The 15,842-nt window shown below is 33.4% G+C and overlaps 1 protein-coding gene across 7 annotated transcripts in view; it reads left to right on the forward strand.

The window, feature by feature from the left end:
- The window catches only part of LOC108709985 (glutamate receptor 4), a 187,413-nt gene that overhangs the window by 149,941 nt on the left and 21,630 nt on the right, over window positions 1-15,842 (forward strand). For 4 of the 7 annotated variants that reach the window (XM_041584557.1, XM_041584562.1, XM_041584559.1 and 1 more), the window contains exons 11-14: window positions 943-1,313; window positions 3,117-3,315; window positions 6,796-7,043; window positions 13,633-13,747. In XM_041584557.1, coding sequence (XP_041440491.1) covers window positions 943-1,313; window positions 3,117-3,315; window positions 6,796-7,043; window positions 13,633-13,747 — 933 coding nt within the window. Of the gene's footprint in view, window positions 1-942; window positions 1,314-3,116; window positions 3,316-6,795; window positions 7,044-13,632; window positions 13,748-14,996; window positions 15,112-15,842 lie in introns of those variants that run through there. The other 3 variants (XM_041584558.1, XM_041584560.1, XM_041584563.1) reach the window with 2 other exon arrangements.

Here is a 15,842-nt window from a genome sequence, read left to right on the forward strand (position 1 = left end):
CATGCACAAATTCCTAAACTCTCATGTGGTTTCTTCACCCAAAACCTGAAGAAGAAAAAAAATAAACACAAAAATAAAAACCTTGGCAGGTTTTAGTTGGCGAGTTTTTAATTTTTGTAAAACCTGCTCAGGGAAAAAGAAACAATTGGCAGGAAGCCAAGGTATTCAAATGCAGAAATCCTGCAAGAGTTTAGGAACTTGCACGTGGTTTTAGTAGCCGAATGCCTTGAGTCCAAAGGCTCAAGTATTAAATTGGCCACTTATTGTTGAATTCAGACACTTTTATTAAAAAATACAGACTTTACAGATTTACATGAACTAGCCAGTTTTTATATGCCAATAATCTGTGTTTTTAGTTTTATGAAGTTATGCAATATGAATCCTATGAGCCCATTAAACAGACACAACTTTACCTTTTTTTTGTGAAATATAGACTATAATAGACATTTGGGGGAATGTAGTAAAATTGCAAAGATAAAAATAGTTTGCACAAATAAGAATATAAATTTGCATTTCGCAATGATATACTCTTCCATAAACTTTTATTGCATTGCGAATTTTAATTGTGCATTGCCTACTTTTTAGAAGTGCTTGAAGATGTCGTAATATTTTGGGGCAAACATAACTTTTTTAAGTAAGAAGTTTTATTACATTCACTACGCACTGGCGCAAACTATAAAATTTGCAAACTTTCTTCCCCTGTCGGAAGTGGTAACTAAACAGTTTCCGGGTTCGCAAAAGCTATATTAAATTCACACAAAGGCAAAATTGTTCGCACAAAAGCACAGCTTTTCGCATTGCGAATATTTTTTCCGTTACCGACGTTTATTACATTCCCTCAATTGATGTTTATCTTTGAAAGGGGGGGCTCAAGCAGTTGAATTAAGACATTGAATACATTAATGTACAATAACCTACATAAATACACATTCTTTCTTACAGAAGGCAGAGATTGCTGTTGCCCCTTTGACCATCACATTGGTTCGAGAAGAGGTCATTGATTTTTCAAAGCCGTTTATGAGTTTAGGGATTTCTATTATGATTAAGAAGCCCCAGAAGTCAAAACCAGGAGTCTTCTCATTTTTGGACCCTTTGGCTTATGAGATCTGGATGTGCATAGTTTTTGCTTACATTGGTGTCAGTGTAGTCCTTTTTCTAGTAAGCAGATTTAGTCCCTATGAATGGCACACAGAGGAACCAGAAGATGGAAAAGAAGGACCGAGTGATCAGCCTCCAAATGAATTTGGCATATTTAATAGTCTTTGGTTCTCCCTTGGAGCCTTCATGCAACAAGGATGTGATATATCACCTAGGTTAGTATGTCAAATTTGGTTAGACTGTTACAGAGTCACATAACATTTGTATACTCAACAGCAACCATAGAAGACTGCACAATGACATTCATAAATTAGAGGAAATTAGCTGAGCTGACAGCTGAAAAGTAATTGAGATGTTTAGGGGCATATTTATCAAGGGTCGAATTGAAAAAACTTCGAAATTCGAATTCAAAAAGACCAACCGAAATTAAGTCAAAGGGTATTCGGCCGAATTCGAATCAAAGGAATAGTGCATTTGATCGAATTCGATTTGAAGGTTTTCCCAAAAAAAACCTTAGATTTTTCAGAGTCCACCAATTGACTGCAAATAGGATCTAGGAGGTCCCCCATAGGCTAAAACAGCAATTTGTCAGGTTGTAGATGGTGAATGGTCGAAGTCGAATTCTTACAGAGACAGTACATGATAAGTTTCGATATTCGAATTTTTTTCAAATTCGAATCGAATTTGGACTATTCCCTAGTTGAAGTACACCAAAAATAGCTCGAAATTCAAATTTTTTTCATTCGAAAATTCACCACGACCTTTGATAAATCTGCCCCTAAATATCTGGACTTTGGTGAATCATAAGTCATGTTATTATTCATGTTAAGGGGCACATTTACAAAGCTCGAGTGAAGGATTCGAATTAAAAAAACTTCGAATTTCGAAGTGTTTTTTGGGCTACTTCGACCATCGAATGGGCTACTTCGACCTTCGACTACTACTTCGACTTCGAATCGAACGATTCGAACTAAAAATCGTTCGACTATTCGACCATTCGATAGTCGAAGTACTGTCTCTTTAAGAAAAACGTCGACCCCCTACTTCGGCAGCTAAAAGCTACCGAAGTCAATGTTAGCCTATGGGGAAGGTCCCCATAGGCTTGCCTGAGATTTTTTGATCGAAGGATATTCCTTCGATCGTTGTATTAAAATCCTTCGAAGCGTTCGATTTGAAGGATTTAATCGTTCGATCGAACAAATAATCCTTCGATCGTTCGATCGCAGGATTTGCGCTAAATCGTTCGACTTCGATATTCGAAGTCGAACGATATTAGTTCCTAGTCGAATATCGAGGGGTTAATTAACCCTCAATATTCGACCCTTCATACATCTGCCCCTAAATGTCACTGAAGGGTTGTTAAAGATTGATGTGCAGTACAGATGCAGATCATTGGTATTGTTCTATATAATTATGCAACAGAGAAGTAACCCAGATAACAGAAATGTTTCATCAATGCAGTTTATCAATGCAGTTTTTCAAAATATTAAAACAAATGTTCTTGCCCTTTATTAAGTATTTTTCATCAACATAATAATTATATGAGAACGTGGGAAATTTTTGCTAGTTTGAGATAATTGTATATTGCATAGTTAATTAGCTGCCAATATCAGAAACTATTGTTTTCTTTGTTTCCTACGACAGAAAAGGAAAAATTGATTTTTACAATTATTAAATGCATGTAGTGCTAAAGGCTTTGGAATGTTTGTCTTTATTGCTCTTTAAAAGGAAATAAAAGTAACTAACCCACTTATTGGCAAATTAAAAAAGCTAAGAAGAATTTCATGTTCGATTACTCCATAAATTAAAAAAATATATTTTAAAAAAAATACTTCTTTACATAGTTACTATTTAGCAAATACATGTTTACTAAATAACTAGGGTACAATGGCAATTTTATTAAATATCTACACAAAAATTACTATTTTGTTATTTATTAAATTGCTGGTTAATGGATTTTTACTTAAAAGTTTCAAAACATTTTGCTTGCAAATATATATTAACATATTCATGTTTAGATCTCTGTCAGGTCGCATCGTTGGAGGAGTGTGGTGGTTCTTTACACTCATAATTATCTCATCTTATACTGCAAATCTGGCTGCTTTCCTAACGGTTGAGAGAATGGTGTCTCCAATAGAGAGTGCAGAAGACCTTGCTAAACAAACAGAAATTGCATATGGAACACTCGACGCTGGATCAACAAAAGAATTCTTTAAAGTAAATTTTAAGTTGTTTTGAAAATGTGTGCACCCACAAATACTCAAGAATGTGTGATATTCTGAATTAAAATCCGGTGTAAAAATAGTACAGTAATTCTGTATTGTAATTGCAGCGAATATAATAGCAAAAAAAAACCACCAACAAAATAGATCAGGCATTTTCATATCAGGTTTTTGTTAAAATAGCTCTAAAAGCAGTTTTTAGATGTAATTAAGGAAACTATTAGTGAATGTTGGGGGACAACTATAAACAATTATAACCATTTTAGCAAGTTTTGAAGACTTTTGAGATGGCTTTATAAATGTAGGCCTTTTTTGTTAAACTATAAATTTCCCGATTTCTTTACCATTTTCCAACTTTCAAGAACCACGAAAGCATAAAACAAAGGGACCATCTGCTATTGACTTTTACATGATTTCAACAGGTTTTAGCTGGAGTATTTTCGGATTCAGATTTTTAGCAGCTTTGGTGTATAATAAATCAAGAAAAGTTTTTCCTGCAAAAAATCGAGGTTTTCCCCTTTAAAACTTGACTAGAAAAAAATTGAGTTTTAGTAATTAACCCCTGTAGTCATTATTATGAATTAAGAGAGCATCTTCATGTTAAATGAATTTGCCTTTTTTCATAGTAAATACAGTATATGGCCATAACAAAAATGGCTGTTCCAAAAGAAAATGCGCATGTTATTTAAATGAGCAGTAGCTTTATACTGGTACTGTGTACACTGTATTATATAGCTATTAGTTTCCCTTTGGCATCGCACGTAGCACCTTTTGCAAATCCTATCCAAAGCATTTGTTAATGCTTCCTTTCTTTAGGTAAATCCAGAACTTTATCTGTTCTTTCATTATTACCATGTCTTGGTTTTATTGTTTCCTCATTGCTGTCTCTCTCCTTTCTCCATATATCTGCCACCCACCATTTTATTCTTTCTTTCTTATTGACCTTATATTGTGTTCTTTGTTACCTCTTCCATTCACATATTTCTCTCTCTCTTCTATCAATAGAAACTATAGCCATAGGGGGTTATTTATCAAAGTCCAAATTTATCTCAATAGTTTCTGCTACAAACTCCAATCAAATCTGCACTGGTTTTTTATGCTTATTTATTATTACATTTATCCAAAAAATTTGCTTTGTGGGAAAAAAATCAGATTTTCATGATTTTTTCATATTTTTCATCCAATTTTCACAATTTTTTCAGATTTTTCACACGAAAAACCATAATTTCCCCCGAAAACTCCAACAACTTTGGGGTATTGCATGAAACCCAGCGCACAGCAAAAAATCATTGGGACTTCTCCCATTGACTTATGTGCAACCTCGACAGGTTTGAGATGCCGGATTTTCTGATTCAGACTTTTCCATCCACAGAGTTTAATACATTTCTGAAAAATTTGTGATTTTTTAAAAGTCTGATTTTATTAAAAATAATTATGAATTTTTCTTGATTTTTGCATTCAAAATGTAGTAAATAACCCCCATAATGTCTACATATTGTCTGTCATAATAACATTTCCCCAGTTGAAAAGTAATACTGTGGGGGTTATTTACTAAAATCCAATTTATCTCATACCTTATTTTAAAAAAAACCACGCCCAAACTCCTATGCTCTATTTTCACTTATTTTTATTAATAAAAAAAACTTGATTTAGTCGGATCATACAAAAACTAGATAAAATCAACCAAAAACACATAGGGGCACATTTACTATGGGTCGAATATCCGACCATCGAAGTTAAATCCTTCGACTTCAAATATCGAAGTCGAAGGATTTACCGCAATTTTTTTGATCAAACGATCGAAGGAAAAATCGTTCCATCGAACGATTAAATCCTTCGAATCGAATGATTTGAAGGATTTTAATCCATCGATCAGAAATTGCTAGGAAAGCCTATGGGGACCTTCCCCATAGGCTAACATTGGTGCTCGGTAAGTTTTAGGTGGCGAAGTAGGTGGTCAAAGTTTTTTTTAAAGAGACAGTACTTTGACTATCCAATGGTCGAAAAGTCAAACGATTTTTAGTTTGCATCGTTCGATTCGAAGTCGTAGTCGAAGGTTGAAGTAGCCAATTCGATGGTCGAAGTAGCCAAAAAAATACTTCGAAATTCAAAGTATTTTTCATTCTAATCCTTCACTCGAGCTAAGTAAATGTGCCCTGAATATCTTGAATTTTCCTGGCTTTTTCCTGAATTCCTCTAATTTTTTGGGATTTTTTCCCGAATCACTCAAAGTTTGAGACTTTGCTCAAAAAATCTGAAAAAGTCGGATTTTCTGGCAAAACTCTTGAAGACCCTGATAACTTCAATTTCTGATAGGTGCCTCTCCCATTGACTTATACAGGACATCAACAGATCTGAGATGGTGGATTTTCAGACTTTTTGCAGCATTAGGATATAATAAATCTAAAAAAAATTAGGTTTTTTTAGTGAAAAAATGAAAAATTTTTGAGTTTCTAACATTTAGGAGCATATTTATCAAGGGTCAAATTTCGAATTGAAAAAACTTCGAAATTTGAATTCAAAAAGACCAACCGTAATTAAGTCAAAGTTTTTTCGCCGAATAGGTCAGTTTTAGATTAAATAGGTCTGTATTCGGCCAAATTTGAAGGAATAGCGCATTAGATCAAATTTGATTCAAAGTTTTTACCCAAAAAAACTTTGATTTTTCAAATTCCACCAATTTACTCCAAATGGGTTCTAGGAGGTCCCCCATAGGCTAAAACAGTAATTCTGCAGTTTTTAGATGCTGAATGGTCAAAGTCAAATTTTTAAAGAGACAGTATATGATAAATTTTTCAATATTTTCGAATTTTCCGATTTTTTTCAAATTCAAATCAAATTTGGACTATTCCCTAGTCAAAGTACACAAAAAATAGCTCGAAATTCAAATTTTTTTCACTCCAAAACTCACCTCCACCTTTGATAAATCTGCCCCTTAGACTTTAATAAATATATTTATTTTTACTTTCCTGGAGACAATCCATCTAATTCGGTAGCTTTAATGTGGCAAAGTATGAAGTCAAAGTTTTTTTTAAAGAGACAGTACTTTGATTATCGAATTGTCGAATGGTTGAATAGTCGAACGATTTTTACTTCGAAACTTTCGAATCATTCGATTCGATCGAATTTGACCAATTCGATGGTCGAAGTACCCAAAAAATACTTTGAAATTTAATATTTTTGCATTCGAACCATTCACTTGAGTTTAGTAAATCTGCCCCTAAATGTCACCAAGGAGTTCCAAGACCATATAAAAGCCAAAGGCATATTATATGTTATTGTATACATTATTTATTGTAGGATGCAATTTCACTCATGATACAAATCACTAAGAACTGATTTTAACTGGTGAAATTACTAAGGTTATAATTTATAGGCTATTCATGGCTCTTGTTTATTATTATATGCTCATCAATTATTTTTAACTAACACAAAACCATATACTCTTTAAGTAAAGAAATCTCTTTTTTGGCAGAGATCTAAAATTGCTGTGTATGAAAAGATGTGGACCTATATGAAATCTGCAGAGCCATCGGTTTTCACAAAAACAACAGCGGAAGGGGTAGCTCGTGTTCGGAAATCCAAGGGCAAGTTTGCCTTTCTTCTGGAGTCCACCATGAATGAGTACATCGAGCAGAGAAAGCCTTGTGACACAATGAAAGTTGGAGGAAATCTGGATTCCAAAGGATATGGAGTGGCAACCCCAAAGCATTCTCAATTAAGGTGGGTGGAATAGTATAACAATATTATATGTGTTGTTATAGTATTCCACCTTCCCTGATGTCCCTAAGAATTTTTTTATTTTTTGTGCGTGTGTTGTGCGTACTGTCTGTGAAAATGGTATGTTCCTTTACTATTCTTCATTTCATTCTTTATGCAGATAACAGGTAACAGTTTCAGACCTGTTTAGGGTGTCTTGTTTTAAGACCATATAAAGACAAGCAAGTGTAATACATAAGTCTGACCTACAAGTGCAGTTATTTTCTGTAAATGTCTTGAACTATAAAATGTTTTAAACTACAGTCTATTACATGCACAGCTCCTTTGTCGCATGTACACATTGTTACAGTTCATTTGGCATTTTTGCCATGGACACAGTAGGGATGCACCAAATCCACTATTTTGGAATCGGCTGAACCCCTGAATCCTTTGTGAAAGCTTCAGCTGAATACCAAACCGAATCCAAACCCTAATTTGCATATGCAAATCAGTGAGGGGGAAGGAAAAAGCGGATTTTTTTTTTTAACTTCCTTCTTTTGTGGCGAAAAGTCACAAGATTACCGAATACCGAACCTAATCCTGGATTCGGCACATCCCTTGTATACAGACACTTAAGAGAACAGTACCCTGTAAGTCAAGTAATGTCCATTGGGCCAAAACAGACAGACCATTTCCCCTCAGATCAAAAGCCTTAACCAGACTAAATCTTCAGTTATGCTATAATATTAGAATGCTTCAATTTGTTAATTCCCATTTTATGAACAAAATGCTGCGTTTTCTAAAATTTTATCTTTATGGTTTTTTTATCTGACATCTCAGGCATTCCCAGGCTACAGCTGTAGTAAGAGAATTTAGGAAAGTAGACAAAGCACAAAACAGGAAAAGCCAATGTCCAGGTGCTTCCAAAAATAACAAATGACAAATGGAAATGATACACAAGTAGGTAACCAGGCAGCTGCAGCCATATACATTTCTCCTAAAAAGATTATTTATCAAAGGAAGAGCCCTAATCTTGCTCTAAAATGACTGCAATTGGCCTTGCCACAGGAAACACTAGAGTAAAATGTATTTACTGAGACAGAACATAACCACAAAAATGTGCCTTTTTTATGTTTGTAAAAACAAAAAAAAAGCATTATTATATGATGTATAGTTAATTGCTTACTCAGTTACATTTTAATTTTTTTCAGTAGCATATTCCCATTAACTATTATTTGATTATCAAATCTACATGTCTTTGTAATATGGATTTTATATATGACTAATGAAATGTGTAAGCCCATTTTTGAATAGGGAGTTAAAAAGGGGAATAGCATGCAAGGTATATTTGTTGCAGTATACTCCTTAAGGAGAAAAGCCACAATAATTAAGCCATATGTCCTCCCCGTGCTATAATATACTACAGTTCCAATGAGTGAGTGTCACTCAAATAGAGTCTATACTCAGTCAGTGGCACTACAGTGCATCATTGGTGTTGTGAGTTCACATTGTGTAGAAAAGAAAGTGTTTATCAGCTGGTAAGGGCTTAGTGATCACTTTGAATAACCCTGAGTGGCCCAGAGCAATCAGGCTACCCAAAATGCCAACAATAAGCCATACATTTAAATCATCTATATATTACAGTTGGTGCTGAATTATTTTTATAAAGCAGTAACAAAAATATCATTGCATAGGATGAATATATCCAGACTAAGCTGTTACACTCACTTGCTTTTAAATGGCCTTCCATATATTTCTTAAACCGCACTGTTTGACTTGTTCATAGGGTAGTCGCCTAAACATCCACATTTTTTTGTTTGCTGTTAATTTACATTTAGGGGGTTATTTACTAAAATCCAAATGCAAAAATTGGATTTTTTTTTTCTATAAAATCGGACTTTTAAAAAATCACGAATTTTTCGGAATCTATTAAGCTCAGAGGATGGAAAAGTCAAAATCTGTAAATCCGGAATTTCAGACCTGTCGAGGTTGCATATAGGTCAATGGGAGAAGTTCCAATGATTTTTTGAAGTGCGATGGGTTTCGTGCAATATCCCAAAGTTTTCATGGGTTTTTCGGGTGAAAATTCCGAAAAAATTGGATGAAAAAATCTGAAATACTCGTGAAAATCTAATTTTGTTTCCCGCAAAGCAAATTTTCGGGAAAATGTAATAAGCGTAAAAACTCTGAGTGGATTTGGAGTTTGTAGTAGAAAATATTGAGATAAATTCGGACTTTGATAAATAACCCCCTTAATCTCTATTCCACCTTTCTTAAATTCCATTTTGCTATTGTGCTGTGAAATCATGTATGGTTATGGCTTTTATCACGGCTAAAGAACCCTCTCTACTTGCCATTTCTCCGTCTATGAACACATTATTATTCATCAGCTCGGGTCTTCAATTAGCAATTTTAATTCAACTTTGTAGAGAATGAAACATGATTTTCTGCCAACATTAATTTTATTTTAGAGTTTACGAGCCTGGGATTATATTTTCAGGAGGCATAAAACTATTAAAAGTCTGTGTCATTTTTCTTGACACCAAAATGTCCTAGAAAAGGCCTGGGACCATAAGCTAATTTATAACTTATATAGCAGAAAAATTGCTTAAAAGAAAATATTTAATAGCTACATTCCTGGGATCTTAGAAAGGGAAATTCTTAAGGAAGTCTGATCCTCTGTATGTAAAGAGGTATGTATAACCATCAGTTATAATAAAAAAACTAGGTCTATATACTTGACACAATGAGCAAAATCACTATTTTCTGAATACATGCATTATCTTGCACATTGGGACCCTTCAGTGAGCTTTACATGGTCAATGTTGCATTTTTTATACTGAATTTAATTACATCTCCGTTACCCATACTATAATCTAATTTTTTTTAATATTTTTAGGCACAATCTTAATTCTTTACAGGTTAGAAACACTTTCACAAGAATAGTTTGCCTGAAAAGGTGCCATATTTTGTAGAGTTATTCTCTGGGGGGAAATGAGTAACAGAAATGTTAAATAACTTTTGCGCCTGTCAACGGAGTCTTTCCTACATAACCAACTTTAAAAAAATCACCTTCTAGCCAAGAAGGACCTGAACCAAACAGAACACTAGGGGCAGATTTATCAACATACAAATTCCGTTTTTTTACCATGATTTAAGTCTTTTTCAGCAAAAAAAATCAAGGCTGATATTATTTTTGTTATTATTAATTCTGAATATTTGAACTTATTCAGCTCAAAAAATTTTAAAATAAAAATTGCAGTAAAAGTAGGGGTATTTTACAATTCTAGAGTTTTTCTAAATACATCAGAATGATGCAGACTTGTTGAAAATGATGAGCAGAATGTCATTTTAAAGTGTTTGAGTTGTTTTTATGTGTTTCAATGATTACGTTTTTGAAATTCAAGTTTTTTTGTGAAAGCATATGCAATCCAGATTTTTAAGTTTTTTTTTAAATATGGAAATAACTTGAAAACACAAAAATTCTATTCAGTTTTGATGAATCTAGCTTCCTTTGTTTCATAACACAGTACAAAAAGAGCCTGTACTTTTCTTTTATCCTACAGTTTGTGGGGTGCACAATAGTTATATAGCTTATACAAAGGATCAACATTCCCAATTATGTTCAACTGTAACCTTTATTGATACAACATGGTGCAGCATCTCAATAAAGATCACAGTTGAACATAATTGGTAATGCTGATCCTTTAAAAAAATATATATATATATATATATATATATATATATATATATATATATGTTTTATAAATAAAAAAGAGGACTTCTCAGTTCACCCCTATGGATGGAATGTGACTTCCTCAACCTCACATTCACTACCAGAGACCTGGATGTTTGAGGGTACTATGAAGTAACTTGGCTGTCCCTTGCACTGCACTCTTCCGGGCAGAGTTTTTTCATGTTGTTCCTGAGATCTAAATACTATCTGTATAGGATCCATTATCCTGAAATCCGTTATCCAGAATGATCCATATTATGGAAAGGCTGTATCCCATAGACTCCATTTTATCCATATAATCCAAATTTTTAAAAATTATTTCCCTTTTCTGTGTAATAATAAAACACTACATTTTTCTCTGTCCCAACTAAGATATAATTAATACTTATTGGAAGCAGAACCAGCCCATTGGGTTTATTTAAGATTTACATGATTTTCTCGAAGACTTAAGGTATGAAGATCCAAATAATGGACAATAGGTCCCATACCTGTACTTTAAATTTGGAGAAAATGACATATGATTTTCAGCAAATATAAATTTTATTCTAGAGTTTACAAGACAGTTTACGAGCCTGGGATTATATTTTTAGGGGGGGATAAAACTATTAAAAGTCTGTCATTTCTCTTTACACCAAAATGTCCCAGAAATGGCCTGGGTGAAATATAGCTTACACTGCAGCTTTTTGCAAATTTTGCCACATTGCTAGGATCTTTGAAAGGGATATTCTTATGAAAGCCTGATCCTCTGTATGCAAGAGGTATGTATAACAATCTGTAATAATACAATTCCCTTCTAATGCTAACAAACTATATCTATAAAATTAGCAAAATCAACATATTGAAAAATATGTATTACCTTAAACTCTGGGTCTCTTCAGCTTTACATAGTCAGTGTGGACTATTCACCACCTAAAACCTGCTGAATTGCTGTTTAAGTCAATGGGAGAGGTCCAGGGATCAATTTGGAGTTGTTTGCATCCTTCCTGACATTCAAGTTGTTTTCATAGAAAAAACTTAAATTGAGTTTTTAAAATTCAAATCAAATTAGATTCAAATTCAATCCGATTTTTCAGGTCCATTCCATTCATCCGAGTTTAAAAAAAAAAAAAAATCTTTTTTTAATAAATTTCGATTGGTCAAGTTTCGAATTTGTGGGATTTTAGTGGAGTTTTTAAAAACTCACATGAATTCGAAATTTGACCTTTGATAAATGTGCCTCTATTTGTAGTGTTTATAATGCTTTTCATTGTCTTTTTTTTTTTTTTTTCAAACATGCTGATGCTGGTTTTAAGTTCTTAAAAATGGCATTGTATGAGGCATATTAGGATAGTTGTTCTATCTTCACATATCCATTTAAATGTCTTTTTGATTTTCACTTAGCTTTAAGCAGTGGCGTAACTAGATATTACTGGGTTACTGGGCCCCACAGCAAATTAATTTTAAGGCCCTCAAAATGTTTAGAGGTTGACTTGTTTTACCAATATTAATTGAACCAAATATGAATTTGGTAAGGCCTCATGGGGCCCCTATACTTCTTGGGCCCCCCTGCAGCCACAGGGTCTGCTTCCTCTATAGTTAAGCCCCTGGCTTTAAGTTTAGATATATTTATTTTATTTTGCTTTTTTCATTTTGTTATCCATCACTTAGGGGCACATTTACTAAGCTCGAGTGAAGGATCGAATTAAAAAAACTTTGAATTTCGAAGTTTTTTTTGGGGTACTTCAACCATCGAATACGCTACTACGACCTTCGACTACGACTTCGATTCGAACAATTCAAACTAAAAATCTTTGACTAATCGACCATTCGATAGTCGAATTACCGTCTCTTTAAAAAAAACTTTGACTACCTACTTCGGCACTTTAAACCTACCGGGCTACAATGTTAGCCTATGGGGACCTTCCCCATAAGCTTTGAAAGCTTTTTTTGATCGAACGAAAATCGTTCCATCGATGGATTAAAATCCTTTGAATCATTTTTTTTGTTCGATCAAAGTATTTGCGATAAATCCTTCGACTTCAATATTCGACCCTTAGTAAATGTGCCCCTTAATATCCTAGTTTGGATTTTTAAAGGCTTATTCTACTTACTAGTGCAGTCATTACTAGGAAAAATCTTAACATCCTATCTATTGTTCTGAATATATTATATTTTTAATTCTAGACGGGTAGTGAACTGTAAAATTTTCTAGGGCTGCAATATGCATAAGATACATTTTAAATAATGAAAAAAACAAAAAATTGGAAAGGGCACATTAACATCCTCAAGTGTAGTAAGCAAAGTGTAATTTCAAGCCCAATTGCCATGCTTTTTTTGCCACAATGAAGCCTTTTCCCCCAGAATTCCAGTGCCATTGAGGGTGCAAAGGGGCACTGAATCTGATGCATTTTGCTGGCACAGCTGTGCAGGGCATTGTGGGAACCCTTAAGCTACCGCCTGGACAGCAGGTGGCAGTAGCTCCAGGGTTCCCCTACATCAGTAAGTGCCAAAATGCCTGATCTGGAACAGAGGGCAGAAAGGACTAAGGGGCACTGAACACAACTACAGTTTATAAGTGTAGTGAAGAATGTATTTTGATTTGTTAAATAACTCATATATGATTACAATACAAACCATTGTTTTTCTTTACAGTATAAGAAATTAAACCTAGGTAGTTCATGGGATATGGTTCCCCTGTGATCTTTTTTTTATCAGAGCCTTAAATCAAAAATTGCAATGTAACAATGAATTTGTTACAGTTCTTTTTTTTTTTTTTTGGAATACGAATGAGAGGTTTGTTTAGCATGTGACGCGAGATCATATCCGAAGTTTCGTCCCTTTTCCTAACATTTCCCAAAGCAATGCAGTTTCTTACAAGATATGTTTTATCGTTTCAAGAAATGCTGTTAACCTGGCAGTTTTAAAACTGAATGAACAAGGCCTGTTGGACAAATTGAAAAACAAATGGTGGTACGACAAAGGCGAATGTGGCAGCGGGGGAGGTGACTCCAAGGTTAGCCTCAATGTCACCACAGCGGGTAAACAGTATGTAAAGTAACCAGTGCATCTGCTGGGGTGCCATCTCTGATCTGATATCTACATACAGTGAAAATGTGAGAAGAAAAATGTTCATTTGCTTGTAAAAGATGCTAGCAGTTACTGTCAAAGCAAAAGTATTTGCATACATACTAAATAGATATAGAAAAATATAAGAATACATTTTTCATTATTTTTTTCTTTTACCATGACCACAACTACAAAACATTTAATTGAAATGCAATTATATAAAAGAACCTTTGAATTATATGTTTAACGTTCCAAAACTGCACACATTGTTATACAGATTTCTACCATTTGTATTGTATATCTGTTGGACAGATTTATCCACTTTTTACCACAATTTGAGTTTTGCTGATGCAAAATTGTGATTCTGAGTTTCCAAAACTAGAGACGTATTAAACACCAAAAATTTGAATATAAAATGTTGGCATCAAAAAGTCAGTGAGTTCATATAGAAGTCAATGGGCAGAACTCAAGCTATTTTTCAATTTAAGTTTTAAACATGAATTTTTAAATTTAGTAGACTCATTGAGAATGATGAGTTAGTGATGAGTTTTTTGATAGTATTATATGCAATCAAGTGTTTGAAAGTTTTTTAATAAGTAGGCACACATTCGAGATTGTGATGTTTTTTATTAAAAAAAACCTTTAAAATTAAAAAAAAATTACTAGTTTGAAATAAGTTTGCAACATTGTATAACAAATTCCAAACCTAAATAATTATTTTTTTGAGTGGAACCACAATATTCAATATTTCTGTTATATATTAGCATTATTATTTGGTGCCGTCATTTTAATCCACATAATAACCGAAAATTAACTTATTCAGTCTAAGTAAACATATATGTAAACTTTTTTGTTATTTTGTCACAAAGTTTTTAAAAATTTAAATTGTATAGTAACCCAGTTTTGTAAAAGCACTATACTATGAAACAATGTTTTTGAAATATTTTAAGCCAATAATTTTGGGTTCACAGTAACTGCAGCTATGTTATTTAAAAATCGACCCCAGCAGTATGTGCCTGTTACATAAAGCGATGGAGCAGGTCCCAGATGTATGTCCATATCTAAACCTGGGCCATTAAGACATGGCATCCACTGTGGCCTTTGCTCTGTCACTTTGCAATGCGATTCTATGTAGTTTTACTTGAATAACATAAAATAACATATATAATGTTATTTATGTTATTTTCCACGTGAAGAACTCCTGTAAACCTTGCCGTATTGAAACTCAGTGAGGCAGGCGTCTTAGACAAGCTGAAAAACAAATGGTGGTACGATAAAGGTGAATGTGGACCCAAGGACTCTGGAAGTAAGGTCAGTCGCTGCAGTTTGGGACCTACTGTTGTGTGCTCGAGCAGTTAAACAATCTAATGAATGTAAACTCAGATTTATCTTAAAAAGATTGTTTAGTTCAATTTTTCGAATCTTAGCAAAAGTTTTGCTTCAAAAATTCATCCCTTAGATCATGTTAAATTAGCAGAGATTATTTTAATTTTGAACATGTTTGCATTTATAAGCAATTAAATAAGCAATACAAATAAGTTACAATTATGAGCAATATATAAAGAACTTACAGCAATATAAATATATATATATAGTGAATAAAGTACCCCCTCTTGTAAATAATAAGGATATTATAAGTTACCGAGGAGTTTCATGACCATATAAAAACACGAGGCCGAAGAACGAGTGTTTTTATAAAGGTCATGAAACTCCGAGGTAACCTCTAATATCCTCATATTTTGCAACTGGGGGTACTTTATTTATTATAATACACAAATTTCAGCGAGTCATGTGACAGAATTGACATCAGAACTCACCGTTTATAACTGATGACATCACTACTCACCGTTTATAAGGATATAATTTACAAGATATTCATGGCTTTTGTGTATTTTATATATATATATATATATATATATACTGTATATATATATATATATATATACTACAGTATATATATATATATATATATATATATATATATATATATTACACAAAAGCCATGAATATCTTGTAAATTATATCCTTATAAACGGTGACTA

This window comes from Xenopus laevis, chromosome 2S (assembly GCF_017654675.1).
Source record: "Xenopus laevis strain J_2021 chromosome 2S, Xenopus_laevis_v10.1, whole genome shotgun sequence".
Classification (NCBI taxonomy): Eukaryota; Metazoa; Chordata; class Amphibia; order Anura; family Pipidae; genus Xenopus; species Xenopus laevis.